The following is a 21,435-nucleotide window of genomic DNA, read 5'->3' on the forward strand; positions in this document are numbered from 1 at the left end:
AAACAGAAGTCAAGCATAGGCTCATTTCACTTTTCCAGACAATCTTGAGAATTAAATTGAGCCTTGCAAATTGCATAGAGCTGAAAGAGGAAGTGGGAAAGAGTGTCACTGCTGGCTCTCTGTGTGTCACAGCAGTATCATCAATTAGGCTTCTGTTTTGTTTTTCCTGACAACGTGTAAAAGTATCAGTGATATCCCAACCACACTGGACTAAAGGAAAGCCTCAAATATTGGAATCATTCCATTATTTAAATTAGGCAGTGTTTAAAGGAACAGGTCCAATTTTCTCCAGGGGATTTTGTCACACTGAATATTTTGTTTCTGTTTATTAAAAATGTTTCTGCGCCACCAGGTCTAGAACTCCTCCCCAATGCTAATAATGACTGAAAACAATTAACGAAAGCCAAACCAATGAACTAAAGATAAAATAAACCACAACAGCAAACACACCATAGGATCAGCTTGCATGCAAACCAAAAGCCTTTGCAAAGACACCTCTGCCTTGACAGGTGACCCAGTCGTAGGTGACTTTTTATTTTTGCAAAGTGAGGAATGCATACACTTCTAACTGTATGGAAGCCATATAAACAGGAGCCTCAAGAACCAGAACACAAGCGTCTGGCTGCCTTACGAGGGCCGATTCCAAACACACCTGGTCGACAAATTAACTCAGGAAAATACGGAGGGAGCCAATGGCTGTGTTTGGACACAACACTATACCGAGTTCTACATGACAAGAGCTGCAGCCTGCGGTTGCCCTTAAATGAACCAGCTTCAGAAACCATAGTTTGAAGTTAGCTGGTTTGAAACTGACCATAATTAGTGACGAACCACAATCCTGGGTTCTAATGCAACGAACAGAGATTAAAGGAAACTGAAAGTAGTCCATGCCAAAGTCCTCCTCTGGGGTGTGCGGGAGGTAGGGAGGGGAAGAGCGAGAAACCTGAGACTGGCTGCAGCTTACTTCTGTAACATGAAACCATGGTTTAGTATTATGTCTGAAAGCAGTCACTGAGTGCCTTGAACCTGTGTGTGTGTGTGTGAATGGTTTGTTTTTTTCTGCCATTATCTCCTATAGCTTAAGTCACAAATACCAAAATACAAGCCTGTGTGTGTGTGTGTGCGCGCTGTGCACAAACATTTAAACTTGAGATTTTTTTTAGTTTTTAGTTTTGATTTTACTCAAGACCAACAATTACATTACGGTCGTTTTCTAGGTCACAACTGGTACCGTTCTTGAGTAATACGTACAAGATAAACTGCCTTTTGCTTCCTTTTAAAATGAAAGCCAAACGTATCTACACAGAAGGGTATTCTGAACAGCCACCTGCCCAGAGGCAAATGCATTTCAAATGTGAAGGATCTACAATTTCTGCCCTTCAAAGAACAAAACAAAACAACCCAGGCCTATTCCAAAGCAAATGTCTGACTACATTTGGTAAGCACAAGGACTGTCACTTGGTGAATCTAAAAATAGCAGTGCTAGCACAGTGCCTCGCATACACAGCTCATCCAGTTACAATTTTCCCTTTGCTTTTAATGCAACTGTCTGGATAAGTCAGAGCTCTGCAGTCTTCCTATTAAAACCTTTTTTTAAAAAAAAACAAACCACTGCACAACTCTGGAATGCCAACTGCAGCTGCTGCACAAAATAAGGATTCTGTGTCTATCCTGAACATTCTCCCCTCCGCTAGAGAATTAAATAAAACGCACACCGAACCACACTGTCTCTTGAGTGCAAACCAAACAATAAATGCAAGAGCTGGCAGCAAAGCCAGCCTCGACACAAGACATACTCACCACTTCTGGCATCCATCTTGCCAGGGTTGTCTGCATGCACTCAGATTTTGCACAGCTGACTAGCAAACCTTTCCACTTCCTGCTAGGGCACTCAAAGGTCATCTGATATACGCAACTGCCTGCAGCTTCGCTGATACACAGTTAGGAACACCCCAGACTACCACACGGTATTTTAAGCCCTCGTCCAATGGCCGTTTCCCCTGTAATGCCTTGGAATGCAGAACATATGTTTGCAGCTATATGCTACGTTCTACATTTAGATTTCAGACAGAGGCAGCTACGGCAGTCAAACGGCATTCCTTTAAAAACGGGGCAGGGGGGAACCACATAAAAGGTATATATATTTGAGGGGTTGTAACACCGTCCATATGCTCGTCTTCTTGTTTAATTCTCTGAATGGTATTTAAGAGAAGCAAATATTTTGCTACAGGGTTGCAATTGCAGCGTTGCTTTTAGACAAGTTCCACATCTGACAAGAGTGCATCAGGATGGAAACTGGGAACCCACTTGGGAAAAAGTGGACGTTTTGCAGCTTTTAAACAAGTGTTTTTTGGTAACTCTGAAGACTGTAAAAAGGGGTCTTTTTTTTCTTCATATATAGGCAAATTTCTATGAAAGGTATGCTAACCAACCAACATTTTTCCCCTTTCCTTCTTTGGAAAATGAGAATCTGGAGAATACTACAGATCACTAATTCATTTCTAATAACCTGAAGCTAATGATGTTTTAAGAACAGGCTAACAAGCTTTCTGTTCTTTTGTTGTACACCGCTTTGGATCCATTTGCTGGGAAAGCGTGTATAAATGTTTAAATTAAGTAAACAAAAAAAAAAACTAGTATTTTTTTTTTCAGTCGTGCAGCAAATCGCCAGAATTTCAAGGTGAAGAACATGAGGAGCAATCTATTCACCGAGCAGGAATATATCCACCAAGTAATATGCAAGCACAAACTCTATTACCAAGCGTGGGCTCACCTCAAGGAGCTTGGCAAAGAGGCTAGGCTCTACTAGGGACTTCCCTCCAAATGAAAATAGCATTGGGGTGACGGCGTTGTCAGGACAATAAATAGTAAGGGAGAGGCAGAGTTCAACTGTGCAACTATGGGCTCCTTGATGCAGCTATTTACATTTTCTTTTTTTAAAAAAAATCCACGCTAATGGCATTTGTCCAATTAATGCCATGCCTAATTTGGCCCTACAGCTTTTTTTGCATGCAGGCTCATGAAATTCACATTCTCCTCTTTGGCCAGGGAGTGGAGCTCTGCGTGCACAGAGCATGGATGCACAGGCGCATCTCGTGGCAGAAAAGAAGAGGAAGCTGCTCTCTTTGCACAGCCCCTTGGATCTTGTCCGACAGGTGTCCCCCGCCTATCACCCAAGCCTAAAACATTAGCCAAACAAAACACAGCTGGGGAATCGGGCGCAGCGCCAGCTTCTCTTTAAAATATACTTTTGGCTCGGGAATGTGGGCCAGAGAGAGAGGGGTGCTTGTGCAACACCTGTTTGGATCCAAAGTTATCTCTGGGGCGTCACCAGAGTGTCCACGCAACACAGAAATGCCCCTCTTCCTCGCAACCCCTTCATGCAGGGGCTTCAGTTTCAAGAGGCTATTTACCAAAGGTTCACTTGCACCACTGGAACGCGAGTGGCGCTGTGGGTTAAACCACAGAGCCTAGGGCTTGCCGATCAGAAGGTCGGCGGTTCGAATCCCCACGATGGGGTGAGCTCCCATTGCTCGGTCCCTGTTCCTGCCAACCTAGCAGTTCGAAAGCACATCAAAGTGCAAGTAGATAAATAGGTACCACTCCGGCGGGAAGGTAAACGGCGTTTCCGTGTGCTGCTTTGGTTTGCCAGAAGCGGCTTAGTCATGCTGGCCACATGACCCGGAAGCTGTACGCCAGCTCCCTCGGCCAATAAAGTGAGATGAGCGCAGCAACCCCAGAGTCGGTCACGACTGGACCTAATGGTCAGGGGTCCCTTTACCTTTACACTTGCACCAAATTAAGTGCAGCTGTTTTTAGGAAACTTTGGGGGGTGAAGTGAAGTGAAGGGGGGAGTATGATGGGAAGTAAGAGAAAGAGGGAAGAGGAGGACTACTAGAGAGCAGGGAAAGAGGAGGACTACTACAGACATCAAGGTTATGACAGCTTTAAAGAAGCGGGGGTCAATTATATCAGGTATGGGGAGTGGTTTCCAAACTCTCCTCCACATGGACCACCTGACAGACCACTGAGGGTGTTGGCAGACCACCTACTGAATTTTCTGCCTGTTGCAGCAATTGCAATGCGCTGTGCTAATTGCTGTAGGGGTTCCCATTGTATGTGTGTTGCTTTCTTTTATTTCTTACACATCCCGCGTTTAGCGTGCTGCAATAAATGCAAAACATACGATACAATAAAAGGGGGCAATAAAATACAATTTAAAATTAATACGAATATGTAACGCAACGGACGTGCCTTTTCTCTTATCCTCAGCCACAAATCTACAAGCATGTTGTGGGCCACCTGAATGAAGCTGGGCACCGCTGGTGGTCCACAGACCACAGTTTGGAGACCCCTGAGTTAGGACAGTAGAACTATTATTTGTTATTTATCAAACAATTACTTGTTCCGGGTGTTAATCCAGGCTCTTAATCTCAGGGCCATGGGTTTGAGCAACACGCTGGGTAAAAGAAGTGCTTTTTTCTGTAAAAAAAATGTTTAGGGGTGCTCCCATTTTCCTACTCATATTGAAACACTTCCTCTCAATGAGGCCAAGCTTAGATTCACAAAATGTTTAGGGTTACAGATAGGTAGCCGTGTTGGTCTGCCATAGTCAAAACAAAAAAAAAATTTTCCTTCCAGTAGCACCTTAAAGACCAACTAAGTTAGTTCTTGGTATGAGCTTTCGTGTGCATGCACACTTCTTCAGATACACTGAAACAGAAGTTGCCAGATCCTTCTATATAGTGAGAAGGTGGGGAGGGGTATTACTCAGAAGGGTGTTGGGAATGGGTGATTGGCAGATAGCTGTGATGAGCCTGTTGACGACTCTTAACGACTGCAATAGGTCTTACAGGAAAAAGCAAGGGGTGAGAAGGTGAAAAATGGCTCATACGAAAGCTCATACCAAGAACTAACTTAGTTGGTCTTTAAGGTGCTACTGGAAGGGGAAAAAATTTTTTGTTTTGAAAATGTTTAGGGGTATGTGTAACCCTGCGTCCCCCCAGAAAAAAAGCACTGGGTAAAAGATTCCTGCATTGTAGGCGAGTGGAGTAGTTGGGTCTTCGTGGTCCCTTCCAATTCTACAATTCTATGTTGGTAGATTCCACCCCATATCCCAGCTCTGAATTATGCAGCCAAGTAATCAAAAGGCCAGTCTTAATGCTCATGATTAAAAAATTCGAAAAGGGGGTCCTTCTCCTTTAGGGCGTGGAGAAAGATGGGGACATCCTAAGCTGCTGATCTGAGACTTGTACACCACTGGTAAGGGAATTTAATTAATTCCCAACACGGCTTCCTTGTGAGGAAGTGTGTGGGGAAGCATTGCAACCTGTGTGTGTCTGTACTGGCAAGCGCCTAAACTAATCCATTTTAATCCTCCTCGTTTCTCTAGTGTAGCTGAGGAAGCTACCTCTTTGCAGAAAGGTATTCACCCACGTAGTAACCAAGGACACTGCTACCTCTGTTAGTCAACAAACCATCCAAATTAGTGTTTGCCAACCTGGTGCCCTTCCCTGTGTTTTGGACTGTGTTTAGGGAAGCTTTTAATGTTTGGTGTATTACAGTATTTTAATATTTTTTTGGAAGCCGCCCAGAGTGGCTGGGGAAGTCCAGCCGGATGGACGGGGTATAAATAATAAATTATTATTATTATTACTACAAGTCCCATCAGCTGTGCTGGCTGGGGCTGATGGGAGTTGTGATCCCAAAAATAATAATCTGGAAAGCACCAGGTGGCCAAAGGCTGGTCTAAGGCCTCATTTGGTCTTCAAATAAAATGGCGGCCATGGCAATGGAAGTCAAAAGGGGGGAAAAAACATTTGGAAAGTGCTGAAAGGGATAAGGAGGTTGGTTTTAAGCTTTCTACAGATGGTAGCTTGCATGATTTCAGCACTAAACCAGACATGGAGGAAGCATCACAGAGAAAAAGGGAAATGGCAGCCCCTTAACTGAGCTACGCCACCCTACTGACCTTACTAAGCCTGCTTCTGCCATTTGGACTGGTGAGGATCAGCACAATCCGCACAAAGTTTATGTGTGTCATATGTGCCGAATCTTAGCATGGGAAATCACCCCTCTGGATAAGTCTTAAACGGAAAACAAAAGCTTCCTACCTCATTAGAACGATGCAATTTTAATCCGCCACCCAATGTAACCCTTACTTGCCAAGACTGGGATCGCATACGTCACCAAAAGGGAAGTAACAGCATGCATATATACAATTTGTTGGTCACTGCAAGCTTGGCACATGTGAGGGAGAGAGTGCCAAAGCCAAGCAGAGCTAGCAACAGTGGGCTGTAGGGACAAATAGCTTGACTCTGCATTAAAACAGCTTAATATGCATCCATCCACACTTGGCGACGCCAAACACTTCAAGAGGTAGAGGGGAGGGCATGACTGAAGCAAATTCTGAAAGCAACGTACATGCATAAGCTTTTGAAACACACAACTGTGGACCTTGGACTCTGTATCAGACTGGCTGGGTTGCCCCATCATCGCACACCCAACCCCTTTAAGAAAAGTATTGTTTTGGATAGCTGGATTAAAAGCTGGGGGGGGGGGAGGGAAAGAGAAAGAGAGCCTGTTTTGTTCGACTGGCACAAGCCAAAGCTTAAATGTGCAGCACAGACTTAAAATTCTTACAGTTTCACAACACAAGAGATTACAAAGAATGGTGGCTGCAGGGGCGAAGGTCAACCGTTTTAACTATAGGTACTTATTTTATCCCAGCGTGCTTCGGATTGGCAATGCCGGTTTTGCAATTAAAAGGCAGGCAAACAGTTTCGTAAGTCATGGAAACCCACAACCCCAATATCAAACATTAAGACAACCAACTAAAAATAGCGTCACAAAGCGGGGAATGAGAGAGGCTGTGAAAACAGGGGAGACTTGAAACTGTATTGCTGGACTCTGCTTTGTAAAGGGACGGCACTGTATCCAGAGGTGAAAGCCCATTAGTTTAGCAAATGACATTACATTAATCACTAGAAGCATTCGTTGGGTTGCTTTTTTTATTATTAGAAGAGCTCCTCTCTCTCTCTCTGAGGCAGTACATCAGCTAAATGGAAGCTGGCCCTGACATTTGTACAACCAGGACATACCAAAGGCAAGCTGTCCTGTGCCGTCAGATGGCAGGACTTAATCCACTAAAACATTCAGAGCGTCAGGCAAATGACCCTTCCCCCGCCCCATGCTCCCCCATATTTAGATATTCCTCATCGCTGATCTTCTGAAGGACTCCCCACCCTCCACACTCTTGCCATTAGCCCTCATGCCCATTCCTAGAAAAACTGCTCCTCTAGAGAAAAACGCACACTATAAGCCTCTTTTGTACAGAGGGCAGCCCACAGCATCGTTAAAAGCTTAAAAAGAATTGACAGTAAAACTGCAAATACCCTTATCCTTCCAATTGCTCGGCTGGCTGTCCATCTCTCTTCACAATGGATCTGCCCCTCCAGCTGGGATTATCAATTATGCATACCAATGGAAAGGGTGCAGTTGGAGAAATAAAGCAGCCGACAGATGACACATCAGGCTTCCTCCAGCAGAGGTCTGCAGTCTCTTGCCTGCTGCACGGCTGCTGCAGGACTTAAGTCACCTGACTGTCTTCTGGGTGTGGAGCAGACTGACGCAGTGCAATCTGTAACTAGGCTACTGATATTCCCCGCGATAATTCCTCGCTTCAATCTGCTTACCGTGGCAACCGTTTGCTTGCTGCTCGTAGCAAAAACGGGATGGGGAGGGCAGGGGGAAAGAGACTTGACGATGCAAGACAGAAAACACACACACACAGCTTTTTAACACTGTGCATATCCAAATAACTCGTGGGTTGCCAGATGGTTAGGGAGCACTGTGGGGTAAAAAAATCACACCAGGGCAAAGAGGTCTTACAGGCAGCAAGAAAGGACCCAAGGTGAAAATAACAGGGTCTAAATTAAAATTTAAGCCCAGTAAATGCATGTAGGCAAATAATACAGTGGTGCCTCAGATTAAGTACTTAATTCGTTCCGGAGGTCCGTTCTTAACCTGAAACTGTTCTTAACCTGAAGCACCACTTTAGCTAATGGGGCCTCCTGCTGCTGCTGCGCCGCCGGAGCACGGTTTCTGTTCTCATCCTGAAGCAAAGTTCTTAACCCAAGGTACTATTTCTGGGTTAGCAGAGTCTGTAACCTGAAGCGTATGTAACCTGAAGCATATGTAACCCGAGGTACCACTGTACAGTCATACCTCGGGTTAAAGACGCTTCAGGTTGAGCGTTTTCAGGTTGCGTCCCACGGTGACCCGGAAGTAACGAAACGGGTTACTTCCGGGTTTTGCTGCTTGCGCATGCGCAGACGCTCAAAATGACGCCACGCGCATGCGCAGAAGCAGCAAATCACGACCCGCGCATGCACAGGTGCAGGTTGCGTTCTGCTCAGGTTGCGAACGGGGCTCCGGAACAGATCCCGTTCGCAACCAGGGGTACCACTGTACATCTATGTACAGCATTTCAAGTATTCAAAACACTTAACCATAGTCACCACCTCCCTGTTAGGTGGGCCCTGCAGCGATTAGCCTAAGCCAAGTGTGGAGAGCCTTTGACCCTGCAGATGCTGCTGAACTACAGCTTCCCTTCAGCCTTAGCAAGCATGGGTGAAGGCTACAGATGATGGGAGTTGCAATTCAGTCACATCTGGCGGGCCAAGGGTTCCCCACACTTGGTCGAAGCCCATCGAGTGAGTTCAGGACAGAGGTGAAATATACACTGGGGGACTTGCTCCATTGCAAACTATTCTTACGCTGCATCAGCTTTCAGCCTTTGCAGGTATTTTACAGACGCCTGATTGCTAACTGGCGTATGGCATGGATCAATTTCCAGGTTCTATTTTTTTTTTTTAAGTACTTTTGACTATGTCGATGCTAAAATTGCAGGGAGCCGAATTTTTGGCTGCTGTATACCTAAGCCAGCCACCTTAAAATGGATTTCTTTTTTTAAGGCAGAACAGTGCATCTGGTCAGCCTGCTGCTCCTTCTTAAAAGTACAGACCACAATTTGCCTTGCCACCACTCCACGCAGTTTGGAAGGATTTGCAGAGCACGCCAGCCAATCCTCAATTTGTGCTTGCAATAAGTATTTCCGATGGCAATACGCAGGGCTTTTATTTTTTTGCTTTGTTTTAAAATCCAGCCCCACCAGCATTTATCTGAACTGACACCATGAATTTCCTGGTTCCATATCTAGAGTTGGGATACACCGGAAGCCACGACAGCAAAGCCACGCCAGTGCTGCTGCAGTGCATGGCACTGCGCCAGCAGTGTGGGCAGGTTCCCAAGTACAGTGCAGTGATTTAGAACTGGAGGGCAAGTGTCTAGTCCTCGCGGCTGCTGCAGAGAAAAGCCTGGAAGTGTGACTAATGGCAAAGCTCAGCACTTACTTGTGCCAAGAAAAGGTAGAGGTTTTGCACAGGTTACAGAACTGGGCAGACTCACATTTTATTCAGCTAGAGAAAAGGGAAGGAGCTAACCAGAATACAGTCATACCTCGGGTTACAGCCGCTTCAGGTTGCGTCTTTTTGGGTTGCCGACCACCGAAACCCGGAAGTACCGGAATGGGTTACTTTGGGTTTTGGTGGTCATGCATGCGCAGAAGCACTAAATCGTGCTTTGCGCATGTGCAGAAGCGCTGAATTGCAACCGGCGCATGCGTGGACGCGGGTTGTGAACACTGCGGGTTGCAAACATGCATCCCGCACAGATCACGTTCGCAACCCAAGCATCTACTGTATTGCAGTTGCATGCCATAGCTAGTTGGGTCCTACACCCACCACCATGTATCAGGGATCGACTACTATACAATTTCAACCCTATCCTCAAACTAGAATTTACAAGGGTTGTAGATGCCACGCGCAGCACAAAAATAGAAATTTGCATAACACTTGTACAGAACCATACAATATTCAGCAGTGATTTTTGTTATGTTGCCTTAATTTGGTTGGGGGGTGGGTTTGGGGGTTTCCCCCCATTTTTTGCAATATTCATGGCTTGCCAGGTTTCCAGAATTCTTCATAGAATTGCAGAGTTGGAAGGTCCCACAAGGGTCATCTAGCCCAACCCTCTGGAAGGCAGGATAATCTTTCACCCAAGGGTGGGGGGCTTGAGGAAGGAAGAGCAGAAGACAGGCAACGAACCAAGGTGTAAGGAGAGGTTGGACTAGATGACCCTCAGGGTCCCTTCCAAGTCTACGAATCTATGAATGCAGAGGTGAAAAATAATCCCTACACTGGTGTAAAAGCCTTGTCCCCAGATGCATCTTTGGTGGGTTCTACTTGCCAACACGTGAAAACCCAGGGTCCAGGTTAACTGCATAACTTAACAAAGTTTGAAAAACTCTACCTTTATGACTTAATTTTCTAATCATCCACTCAGTTCTTTGGATACTTGCAAAATTCAGAATGGAGAGGACAGAAACTATGGTTCTTTGGGACTAGTGGGGCCAGTATATTCCCGGATGTGGCTATACTACCATGTTGTTGTTGTTTAGTTGTTTCCGACTCTTCGTGACCCCATGGACCACAGCACGCCAGGCACTCCTGTCTTCCGCTGCCCCCCGCAGTTTGGCCAAACTCATGCTGGTAGCTTTGAGAACACTGTCCAACCATCTTGTCCTCTGTCGTCCCCTTCTCCTTGTGCCCTCCATCTTTCCCAACATCAGGGTCTTTTCCAGGGAGTCTTGGGGGATTGGGCAATTAAAAGCAGCTGCTAAGCATCTTTGTGGGTTACTCTTTCCCTGATGGGGTTTCCTAGCTGTTAAAAACTGCCTCAGGACCAGAGCCGGTCCAAGACATTTTGGCACCTGTGGCAAACCACAAAATGGCATTCCCCCAAAGGAAGAAGAGGGAAGTGAAAATCTACATCAGGAACAAGAGCTGTTGATTCTGCTGCCCGAGGCAGTTGTCTCACCTTGCCTCATGGGTGGGCCAGCGCTGCTCAGGACCAAGTAACTGTAGAGCTATCCAGGACAGAATGAACACCACTCATCTAAGATAAAGCTGCCACCATCGTGTGCAAAAGTGTCAAAGATGTCTTAAAATGGGGATAGCCAATTTGGTGCACTCCTGATGTTGCTGGACAACAACTTCCATCATGCTTGACCATTAGCCATCTGGAAGGCACCACACTGGCTTCCCCTGCCTTAAAATAGATCCTGTTATTTGCTAATTGCCCAAATATCACAATGGGAATTGACTAAGATGCTTAACTCTAGTATTCAAAATAAAATAAAAAAACTCCAGAAGAGGACTTGGGAGCCATCAAACAGCATATAAATCCTGTGATAAATGAGTAAAATAAAAAGCCATTTAGGGAAAGGCTACAGAAATAACAACACTTCATAGCTGCCAAACTTTTGCAAGTGTAAAATACAATTGCGGAGAGTACTTTTTCGCTTTGCAAACACTAGGTGGCTGCAGTGCTCTGCTTTTGGTCTTGGGAATATTCTCAAGATACAAAGCTGCATTAAGGCAGCTCTTGTGGATACATTTTTCTTTTCAAATACAGTAAAAGCAAGCTCTTGGCAGGAGAACAGCAGTAATGGTGCAGAATCAGCAAAGCCACTTTTTATGAACGACATTACAGAAGTGAGGCAGGCTTGTAAATCGGTACTTTTTGAGGGTGATTAAGAATTACCTATTGACTACCAAGCAGAGAAGCTCCAACGAAGGTTGATGCATTTTTTAAATATTACGCAAAAAGACCAGCCATAACCATGAGTATTTCAGATTTCCAGCAAAAGGTATCAAAGAAGCAGTAGGCCTTTTTTCCACATGAGCTTCAATTAGGGTGCAGCATAATAAAAACTTCTCTCCTCATGAGGTGGCCAAAGTATTGGAGCCTCAACTTCACAATCTGTCCTTCCAGTGAGAACTCAGGGTTGATTTCCTTAAGAATGGATAGGTTTGATCTTCTTGCAGTCCATGGGACTCTCAAGAGTCTCCTCCAGCACCAATACTTTGGCCACCTCATGAAGACTCCCTGGAAAAGACCCTGATGTTGGGAAAGTTTGAGGGCACAAGGAGAAGCAGATGACAGAGGACGAGGTGGTTGGATAGTGTTCTTGAAGCTACCAGCATGAGTTTGACCAAACTGCGGGAGGCAGTGGAAGACAGGAGTGCCTGGTGTGCTCTGGTCCATGGGGTCATGGAGAGTCGGACACGACTAAACGACTAAATAACAACAAATAATAAAAACTATTTCCAAATGAAGCAATCAAAACTCATTATCGGGCACTATAACCCTACAACAGGTACTTGTACGTTAACCCTGGCAGCAGAAATGCCTGCTAAAAAAATACAGCCTCAGTACACGGAAAGTCCATAATTCAGCTACCTTGCTAAAGATGAGCTGCTTTGGGTTAGTACCTAGATGGGAACCTGGAATTCTATGTGGGATACTTTTGAGTTCCATGGGTGAAAGGCAGGGTATAAATCCAAACAAATAAAATAGCAAAGTCCTTTCACTGGCCTTTAAAAAAGGAACAAGGAAGGTCAACTTGCAGATTTCTGGTGCAAGAAAACTGTACAATTTGGGGGCCACCAGCAATAAGGCCCTACTCGCCACAGGCATTGACTTGCAATTGCTTAGTTACAGGAAAAGCTAGACAGGACAGAAACTCAATATATTGAACTCCAAGCTGCACCAGAGGAAAATGCAATGTACGAGCAATGTTTATTGCAGTGAATTGTTACAGAAGTAGGATACAGATCCCTCTTCCTTGTTGAGAAGTCCAGGATCATTAGGGAAAGGAGCAGAAGAACAGCAGCAGTGACCAGCAGAGGATGTGGGAAGAATAGCCTCCTGCAGAGTGTGCATTTGAGTAAGCATGGACATTTGACAGATGAGTTGCAGTGGAAGAATGATTACAAGTTGACTCAGACATCACCAGCATTTCAGTAGGGCTGGGAAGGGAGTTGGAGAGAACAATGTCATGCTCCTTCAAATCCTCCTATGCCTATTTCAGAATCTCAAAGCTGGAGAACTGAGTTTTCTCATTTCCAAACTCTCCCCAGCCACTTCTAGGATCACCCTACAATTACTAAGTCTTCTGAACTGAGGCTAAAGCTCAACACAAGAAAGGGAATTTGGGGCTCTTAAGACTTGAAACTGGGTTCCCTAAAGTATATCACATCTTCCATCTACCTGAAGCTGAAGATCCTCTTTTGAGGCCCCTTGCCATCATGTGAAGCGAGGCTGGTGATTACAACAGAGAAGGCCTTTTTGGTTGTGGCACCTCAGATCCCAGAGAACCATGCCTGGCGCTTCCTTTATGGTCTTTTCCCCATCAAGTCAAGGCTTTCTTTTTTCAATCAGGGTCTTTTGAATCCTAGGAAAGGGGTTGGCTAATCCGAGTCCCTGTAGACATTGCTGTGCTCCAGCAACCATTGCATTGGCAAGGTGGGCTTGCAGTTCAGAGTTCACGGCTGTTGCAGCCCAGTTTGCAAAGTAATGCACTGGTTTGGAGAAATACGTTTTTAAAATGATTGCATGTTTTCTGAAGTTCCACATTCTGTGGAATTCCATATAGAATATACCTGTCACAGAAACACACACTATCTACAGATTTTTCAAGTTCTCGCTGTCTCTGTGGTTGTGGATATAACTGAAAGTAAGCAAGCAGCACCTACAAAATCCTCCATTGTTTTAGAGACAGAATATTTATAGCTTGCTGCCTTTCTCCTTGTATTCTCCAGCCATGTTCCCTATTCATCATTTACCTATAACTGTTATCTAGCTCCAAGGCCAATCCTCTCCAGCTAGCTTCATAACTAAAGGTAAAGGGACCCCTGACCATTAGGTCCAGTCGTGACGACTCTGGGGTTGCGGAGCCCATCTCGCTTTATTGGCCGAGGGAGCCGGCGTACAGCTTCCGGGTCATGTGGCCAGCATGACTAAGCCACTTCTGGTGAACCAGAGAAGCACAGAAACGCTGTTTACCTTCCCGCCGGAGTGGTACCTATTTATCTACTTGCACTTTGACGTGCTTTCGAACTGCTAGGTTGGCAGGAGCAGGGACCGAGCAACGGGAGCTCACCCCATCGCAGGAATTCGAACCGCCGACCTTCTGATTGGCAAGTCCTAGGCTCTGTGGTTTAACCCACAGCGCCAAAACTACGTACCTTCAAAATCACAGTTCTATAAAATTCACATGTCCATATCCATTTAAAAATAAGAAGACAAATTGACAAAGTTCAGGCAAAGTAAATTCAGGTTGTACTCCAAGAAGTCAAACTCACGAGTAAACCCACTGAAATCAACTGGCGAAATTAACTTACATCCATTGGTGTCGATGGGTCAGAGTATGACATTGTGCTGGATGCAGCCCATAATTCACGGCTGGGGGTTTCATGGGGCAAACACATGAGCCTCCTTTAGAAAAGCAGCCTTCCTAATGCATATATTAATGCTTTTCTTCCTAGAACCTACTTGAGACACTCCTTCAAATATTAATTAGGCAGGGCCTAAATTATACATTGGGACTGAAAGGGAATGTGCTTAAGCAGCTGACATTTTTGGTGTGAGGGAGAAAAACACAGCTGACTGCTGTTTTCAACCAGAAATCGTTCTGAAGACAAGCAGCCTCCCTTTCCCTTTTCAAAAAGGTCAGAAAGCCACATATGCACTGTGGAAAGCATAAATACTACAGCTGGATAATCAGTCGGATTATTAATTAACCTAGAAATTCAGTACCACGAGACAGATTGATAGCCCACAAATGTAGTTAAGCTCTGGGGGAAGAGCAAAGATTAGATAAACATTTTTTTATTACTCAAAAGACAAAGCAATCACTAAATATCAGCTCCGATAAACGAAACATCTCAATTCACATCAGCTGTGCTTCTGAATGCAGATTGCTGGTTGATAAAAGAGGGGCCATCGCTATATTGCTACATTTTTGGAGTTAGCGCAACCTTAGGTCAATATTTTTTTATCCCAAAGGACTTGAAGTGGTGCATATGCGGTATTATTATATTATTATTATTATACCGCCCTTCAGCTGAAGATTCCAGGGCTGTTCACAACAGAAAAATTCAATACACATAACAAAACAAAAACCAATAACCCATTTCCACAAACACATTTTAAAAGCTGTAGAATGTATTACAGTGGTACCTCTGGTTACGAACTTAATTCATTCCGGAGGTCCGTTCTTAACCTGAAACCGTTCTTAATCTGGGGTACCACTTTAGCTAATGGGGTCTCCCGCTGCCGCTGCGCGATTTCTGTTCCCATCCAGAGGTAAAGTTCTTAACCCGAGGTACTACTTCCGGGTTAGCGGAGTCTGTAACCTGAAGTGTTTGTAACCCGAGGTACCACTGTATTATTTATTAAATTTGTGTATTATCATTTATTAAATTTGATACTAAATATGGTATTCTTTCATCCTCAACAATCACCCTTGTTAGGCAGGTAGGGAGTCTGTAAAATGGACCCCTCCCCATAATTCACCTGATGGGCTTCACAGCTGAATGGGCGATTTGAACCCAGGTCTCTTATGGCCTTACTGCTTTGAACCCCAACCATTTCTTTGTAGCCTCAGTGAAGAGGGTTGCTGTACTTCTAACCTTGTGAGTGAGTGACAGGTGTCTACTGACTGACTTAATACGCTGGAATGATTAAGGAACATTGACGAGCTATAGGGAGAGTGCTTTAGTGCTGTTCTCCGAATCTCTGGTTAGTTTTAACTGTGTTTTTTTAAATGTGTTGACTAGTGAATGCATGCGTGGCATGTTGTTGGCTTAGCAATCATGATTTGTTTAGGCGAAACAAAACCGCAGTCCTGGGCTTCGACATCACACTTAAGCTAGCAGTCTGCTTTGTTTAGCTGCTAATGGAAGGCAGAAGCAAATGAGGAACGCTCATGGCTTAATAAACTATACTTTATGGCTAAGCATTATTTATTAGTTGAGAAACATTTAGAAATCAACAATGGAAAAATCTCTGAAGTGTATGTAAAACATAAAACTATCGTCAAAGATGCACAGATAAAAGCATACTATGCTAGAGATAAGTATGCATAACTAAATCATGTGTCTGAACATGTTTGCTGGGGAAAAATTGGTTTCAGCTTGCATCTAAGACAGTATAGCAATAGCTGTCTTGGTATAGTATATATTATAGCAATGCCTGTCCAATGTTAATAAGGCAGGGAGATTTGATCTCTGGTTAAGGGTTCTCTCATGGAAGGGCTGGTAAACACATTGTGTCTGAGAGTCCTTGAGAAGTGACAATGTCTAAAAAGCTAAAGGGGCCCCTGACCATTAGGTCCAGTCGTGACCGACTCTGGGGTTGCGGCGCTCATCTCGCTTTATTGGCCGAGGGAGCCGGCGTTTGTCCACAGACAGCTTCCGGGTCATGTGGCCAGCATGACTAAGCCGCTTCTGGCAAACCAGAGCAGCACACGGAAACGCCGTTTACCTTCCCGCTGGAGTGGTACCTATTTATCTACTTGCACTTTGTGCTTTCAAACTGCTAGGTTGGCAGAGGCTGGGACTGAACAACGGGAGCTCACCCCTAATAAGCAACTATGCTAGATGAATAACTGGGCTAACACAAAAGGGCTGGTTTGGATGCAACCCTGAACTACAATTTAACATTATAAATTTACAAGGCAACAGCTTGCTGTTCTGTGTGAAACTGGACAAACACCACTTTACTTTAACCATAGTTAGTGGAAACAAGCCGACTGCAATCCATAGGTTGGGAAGGAGCAGGGTTGCTTTCACTAATTGTAGCAGAGTTTACATTACACTAATCTTTCAGCACAGTTTACAATAAATTGCAGTTATTATAAACGGAGATGGAACTGTCTATTTTTTATGACAGCCATAACAGAAAGTGGTGTAGGGGGTTGCTAATTCGCTAAACACTGCCAATGCAAAGCAACTCCAGACCATACAGTACACATTATTGCTTTTGTAACTAGTTTATTAAACTGTAGCCTGTCTTGTTCAGCAGAGCAGCATTCTTCAGGGTAATGGGGAAAATGTATGTTTTGTGATTTCAGAGCCCAGTTTGCTGGATTGGGCCTTCTGCCCTCTTGAAAAAGAGGACACAGAAGTGTATAAAATATGCATATAGTACTTTGTATTATATCCAATTTATATTATTTTGCGTGGGGGGTCAAAGGTTCCCAAAATAAAACAGGGCAAGAAATAAAATGTCTGACAGGGATAATGACAGCAGGAGCTTTCCCCATAATTATATTGACAGCACCTCTCCACGATTTCAGGCAGAAAAGTCTTTCCCACCATCTGCTACCAAATCCATTTTTGAACTGTACTGTAGATGACAGAGGTTGAACCTATGTCTTCCCACATGCAAACCATGTGTTCCACCATTGACTTATGGTCCCACACTCCAGTATTTATTACCACCCTACATTTTCTTAAAACTTAATTAGGCGGTCTCTTAACTGCTGGGCAGCCTTCACCAAGTTGGGGTCTTCCAGATGTTTTGGACTACAAGGCCATGTTAGTGGGTGCAAAGGTAGTGGAAGGTCATGCTAGTAGATGCAATCCAGAGAACGTTCACTTACAACTCCACTGAAGTTTCAATTTACTCAGCTCTCGAGTTTCAATTTACTTCTTCATTGTTACTTTAGCTTACCTATCTTCCGCTGGGACCGTGCGCATTGATTACAAAGTCGTTTCTGGGTCAGATTTTCCATGCCTTTCGTAACAACAGGCAGTTCTTTCCATGCCTATACCACCATTTCAAAGCGAAAAGGTGGTTTTTGTTGTCATGCTTTTTCAGCAGCAACATAACTGCTGTTAAATGCTTGCCACAACCTTCAACTTCAGTCAGAAAGAGCTAAGGAAAACAAACGCTTCCTTTTCAACTGCCTTCTGCTCTGTTTGTTGCTCGCAGGTTCAGCACAATACCTGTCTGTTTTTCAAACACGTTATACATAATAAACAACTGACAGAGTTCAAATGGAGAGCAAGAGAAGTGTTTTCTATTTTTAAAAGCTGGTAGCGCAGCAGGCAGATTAAGGAGAAGAAACCATAGCTGTGGAACACACTTTTAAAACCAGTGGCATAGATGTGAGTGCCAGCCCAGCTCACCCCTTTACCAATTTGGTCATTTATCCTTAAAAATGTATATTAGAACTTAAAATGTCAGAGCATTTTTGTATTATTTATATTTCAAGCTTCTTAATGTATCACATCGGCATCAGCAAAATGGGGAGTTATCGACTACCAAATACAACCGTTTATAAAACTTACTGCAGTTTGACTGATCTGATTAGTTAATTTTAAGGTATCACTCAATTCATTTACTATGCATAACACATTCATATTATTCTATGCTTGTCTTTGGCTGATGCTATCAAATACAAAAATTGTGCCCTAGTTAAAATATTTATGTGGTATCGGATGTTAGGTAAAGGTAAAGGTCCTCTAGATGGTTAAGTCCAGTCAAAGGTGGCTATGGGATGCAGCACTCGTCTCGCTTCAGGCTGAGGGAGCCGGTGTCTGTCCGCAGACAGCTTTCTGAGTCATGTGGCCAGCATGACTAAACAGCTTCTGGTGCAACGGGAAACCGTGATGGAAGCCAGAGTGCACGGAAATGCTGTTTACCTTCCCACTGCAGCGGTACCTATTTATCTACTTGCACTGGTGTGCTTTCGAACTGCTAGCTTGGCAGAAGCTGGGACAGAGCAACGGGAGCTCACTTCGTTGTGGGCATTCGAACCGCCAACCTTCTGACTGGCAAGCCCAAGAGACTCAGTGGTTTAGACCGCAGCGCCACCCGCATCCCTATGTCAAATGTTACTCTTACTTGAAGTAGGTTTATTGCTTTCAATGGCTCCACTTAAGGCATTACTAAGATTTTATATCAACCAATATCTATAAAATCAGAACTGCCGTACCGAGAAGGACTGCTGCAAATTTCAGATTTCTAACACAGCGGGTGTTTCAGAAGCGATGCAAAAATCTTTGCTGTTGCTGTACTATAGATTAACAGGATCTGCTTGGGAAGCTAGCACACAAAAACCTTTAGAAAGGAAATTCTGAAAAGGTATGTCTAATTCAGGACCCAGCTCTTCAAGTGTAGCACAGGGAAGGCATAAAACAGTGGCATGAGGCAGACACCTTTGCACAGAATTAAGCCTTTGCTTTTAAACCATAACCTCAGAAATGAAGCGTTGAAAGGGACATCACAATAGGCAACTCAGAGGTATCCCACATCAAGGCTAAAGAATGGCCCTGCTCTGTGCCAGAAGCAGTTTTTCCGCTGAGTCAGAGGCTTATGCATAATTCACAGGAATCTTTCAACAAGGGGCACAGTGTCCTGAAGTGGAAAGTCACACACAACTGGAATGTGGCAAACAATTCTGTGCAACAACAATGAGAGGTAGGAGACCCAACAGGACTGGCAGGGGGGAAGATTCTGCCCAGACACGGTTCCCTGACTGCCCCCGCAAAGCAACAATTTCTGTTGCTAGGCTCCAGGTCCTGCTGAACAAGAATACCCGAAAGTTTCCTTATCACCTCAACACAGATTCTTGGGATTTTCTGGTGGCTGTTCCTTTTTGTCCCCAATTTTCCTTAGCGTCAACTCCTGATGCTTTCTGTCTAACTCAGAATCAAAAAGGGGGGATACGGGTATGATGTAGAATAAGAGGGCACTGGAGTGTGATAAGAACCAAGAATGAGCTCTTCCTCCTCTTCCTCTTAGTTCAGCAGAGCATCATCAAGAGATGTTCTGGGTGGACTGTGAACTTCCTTCAAGACTCAGCCATACCAGTTTCATTCTGGCCCGTGGCAGGAAAGATTGTTACTAACTCACACGGTACCCTCAATTTATTTGGTACTTACAAAGCTAAAAACAGAAGGCAGGTTTCTGCTCCAAAGGGCCTGCGAAAGATGCATCGAAGGAAGCGAGATTCTAAAAAGGAGGGATGGGTGAGCAAGAGTAACAGGGAAGTCTAGCGCTTTGTGCAAAAGCTGTTTCAGTTGGGTAATGACCCAGGAAAAGGCAGCATAGAAAAGGTTTAAAGCCATAATGCTGTATTGTTTTTAACACTTGATTGGAAGCCGCCCAGAGTGGCTGGGGAAACTCAGCCAGATGGGCGGGGTACAAATAATAAATTATTATTATTATATTATCCAGATGTTGGGACCTGTGGTCTTCACTACGCAATTGGACTCCAGCGCCCATTAACCCCAGCCAACAATGGCCCGAGACTATGGGAACTGGAGTGCAACATCTGGAACACCACATGCTCTCTATCCTTGGTTTAAAGCAGGGATGGGAAACCTCAGGGCTGGGGGTCAAATGCAGCCCTCCAGGCCTCTCTACATGGCCCTCGGAAACCTCCAAACTTCTACATTCAGGCCCTGGCCCAAAGTCCTACCCCAAGTATTTCTGCCTAGCTGGAATATGCTCTTGAACTCTAACAATACCTCTTGCTTGTCTGAATGGAGACCAGAGGAAAGGGGAGTATAGAAACCAGTCTCCTGTACAAAGATTGCATTTGAATTCACTTCCTGCCCCCCACTTTCGCCTCTGGTGCTGCCCACCAGTGGGCCATGTCCCTCAGAAGGTTCCCCAGAGAAGAGATTGAGGTCCCTCCATCTGAAAGAGATTCTCCGCCCCCTGGGTTTGAAGGAAGGGAGAGAGCCATACAGAGGATAGACGAGGGAGCTCTGGGCCTAAAGGGTAGCAATAGGTAGGGTGTTTTTAGAGAGCATGAGATCTTCAGGCTGTTCCAAGTGGTAAAACTGAAGGAGGGTGTGTGCTGTTGGGGAAGCAACTGAGGAAGGGCGCTTCATACAGTGTGGGCAACAAGAGAGGTGAATGATTCTGGTCGCAGCATTCTGGATGAGGTGCAGACAATAGTCAGATGGAAGTTCCACACACTTCCATCTGAATACTGTACATCCAAGGAACCCCAGCTAGGATTGCTTCTATTTCCCCCTTTTTGTGATGACCCTGTACTCCAACCTGTTGTTGCTATTGTTGATACTATTATTTCTTCTATCTAGTTCATTTGTAATTGGAAATCAATAAAACACTATTTTTAAAAAATTCTGCACGTTTATCCGAACCCTGGGTAAACTATGATAATTCTATACAGGTGGTTTTTTCCCATGGTACCAAGTAGGTTGTGCTGACTAGCCCAACCTTAGACGCCCCCCATGATCCATCAACCCTTCAGTGTGCAAGTGTCCAAACACTTGGGCAAAGGGCTCAATCAGCATTGAAGCCAACAGTCCTTTCTCGTTGTTTCCCACTCAGCAACTTTTATTGAGAAGGTAGACCAGGACCCCCTCCTGGATTCAGGTGGCCTCTATGTCTAGCTGTTGCATCCAATAAGTAGAATTCATTGGAGAAGCATAGCTAACTGGCAGATGAAGACTTATCCTCCATGAATTTGTCAACCTCACTTTGAAA

General features: G+C 44.6%; 1 protein-coding gene across 5 annotated transcripts in view; it reads right to left on the reverse strand.

The window, feature by feature from the left end:
* RTN4 (reticulon 4) overlaps window positions 1-21,435 on the reverse strand; it is a 62,978-nt gene that overhangs the window by 20,770 nt on the left and 20,773 nt on the right. The window contains exon 1 of one of the 5 annotated variants that reach the window (XM_083604915.1): window positions 7,395-7,728. The exons of the other annotated variants lie outside the window; for them this stretch is intronic. Within the exon in view, the coding sequence (XP_083461041.1) occupies window positions 7,395-7,428 (34 nt within the window). The 5' untranslated portion in view covers window positions 7,429-7,728. Of the gene's footprint in view, window positions 1-7,394; window positions 7,729-21,435 lie in introns of those variants that run through there. 5 annotated transcript variants of the gene reach the window in all.

Source organism: Podarcis filfolensis (assembly GCF_964270895.1).
Source record: "Podarcis filfolensis genome assembly, chromosome: 3".
Classification (NCBI taxonomy): domain Eukaryota; kingdom Metazoa; phylum Chordata; class Lepidosauria; order Squamata; family Lacertidae; genus Podarcis; species Podarcis filfolensis.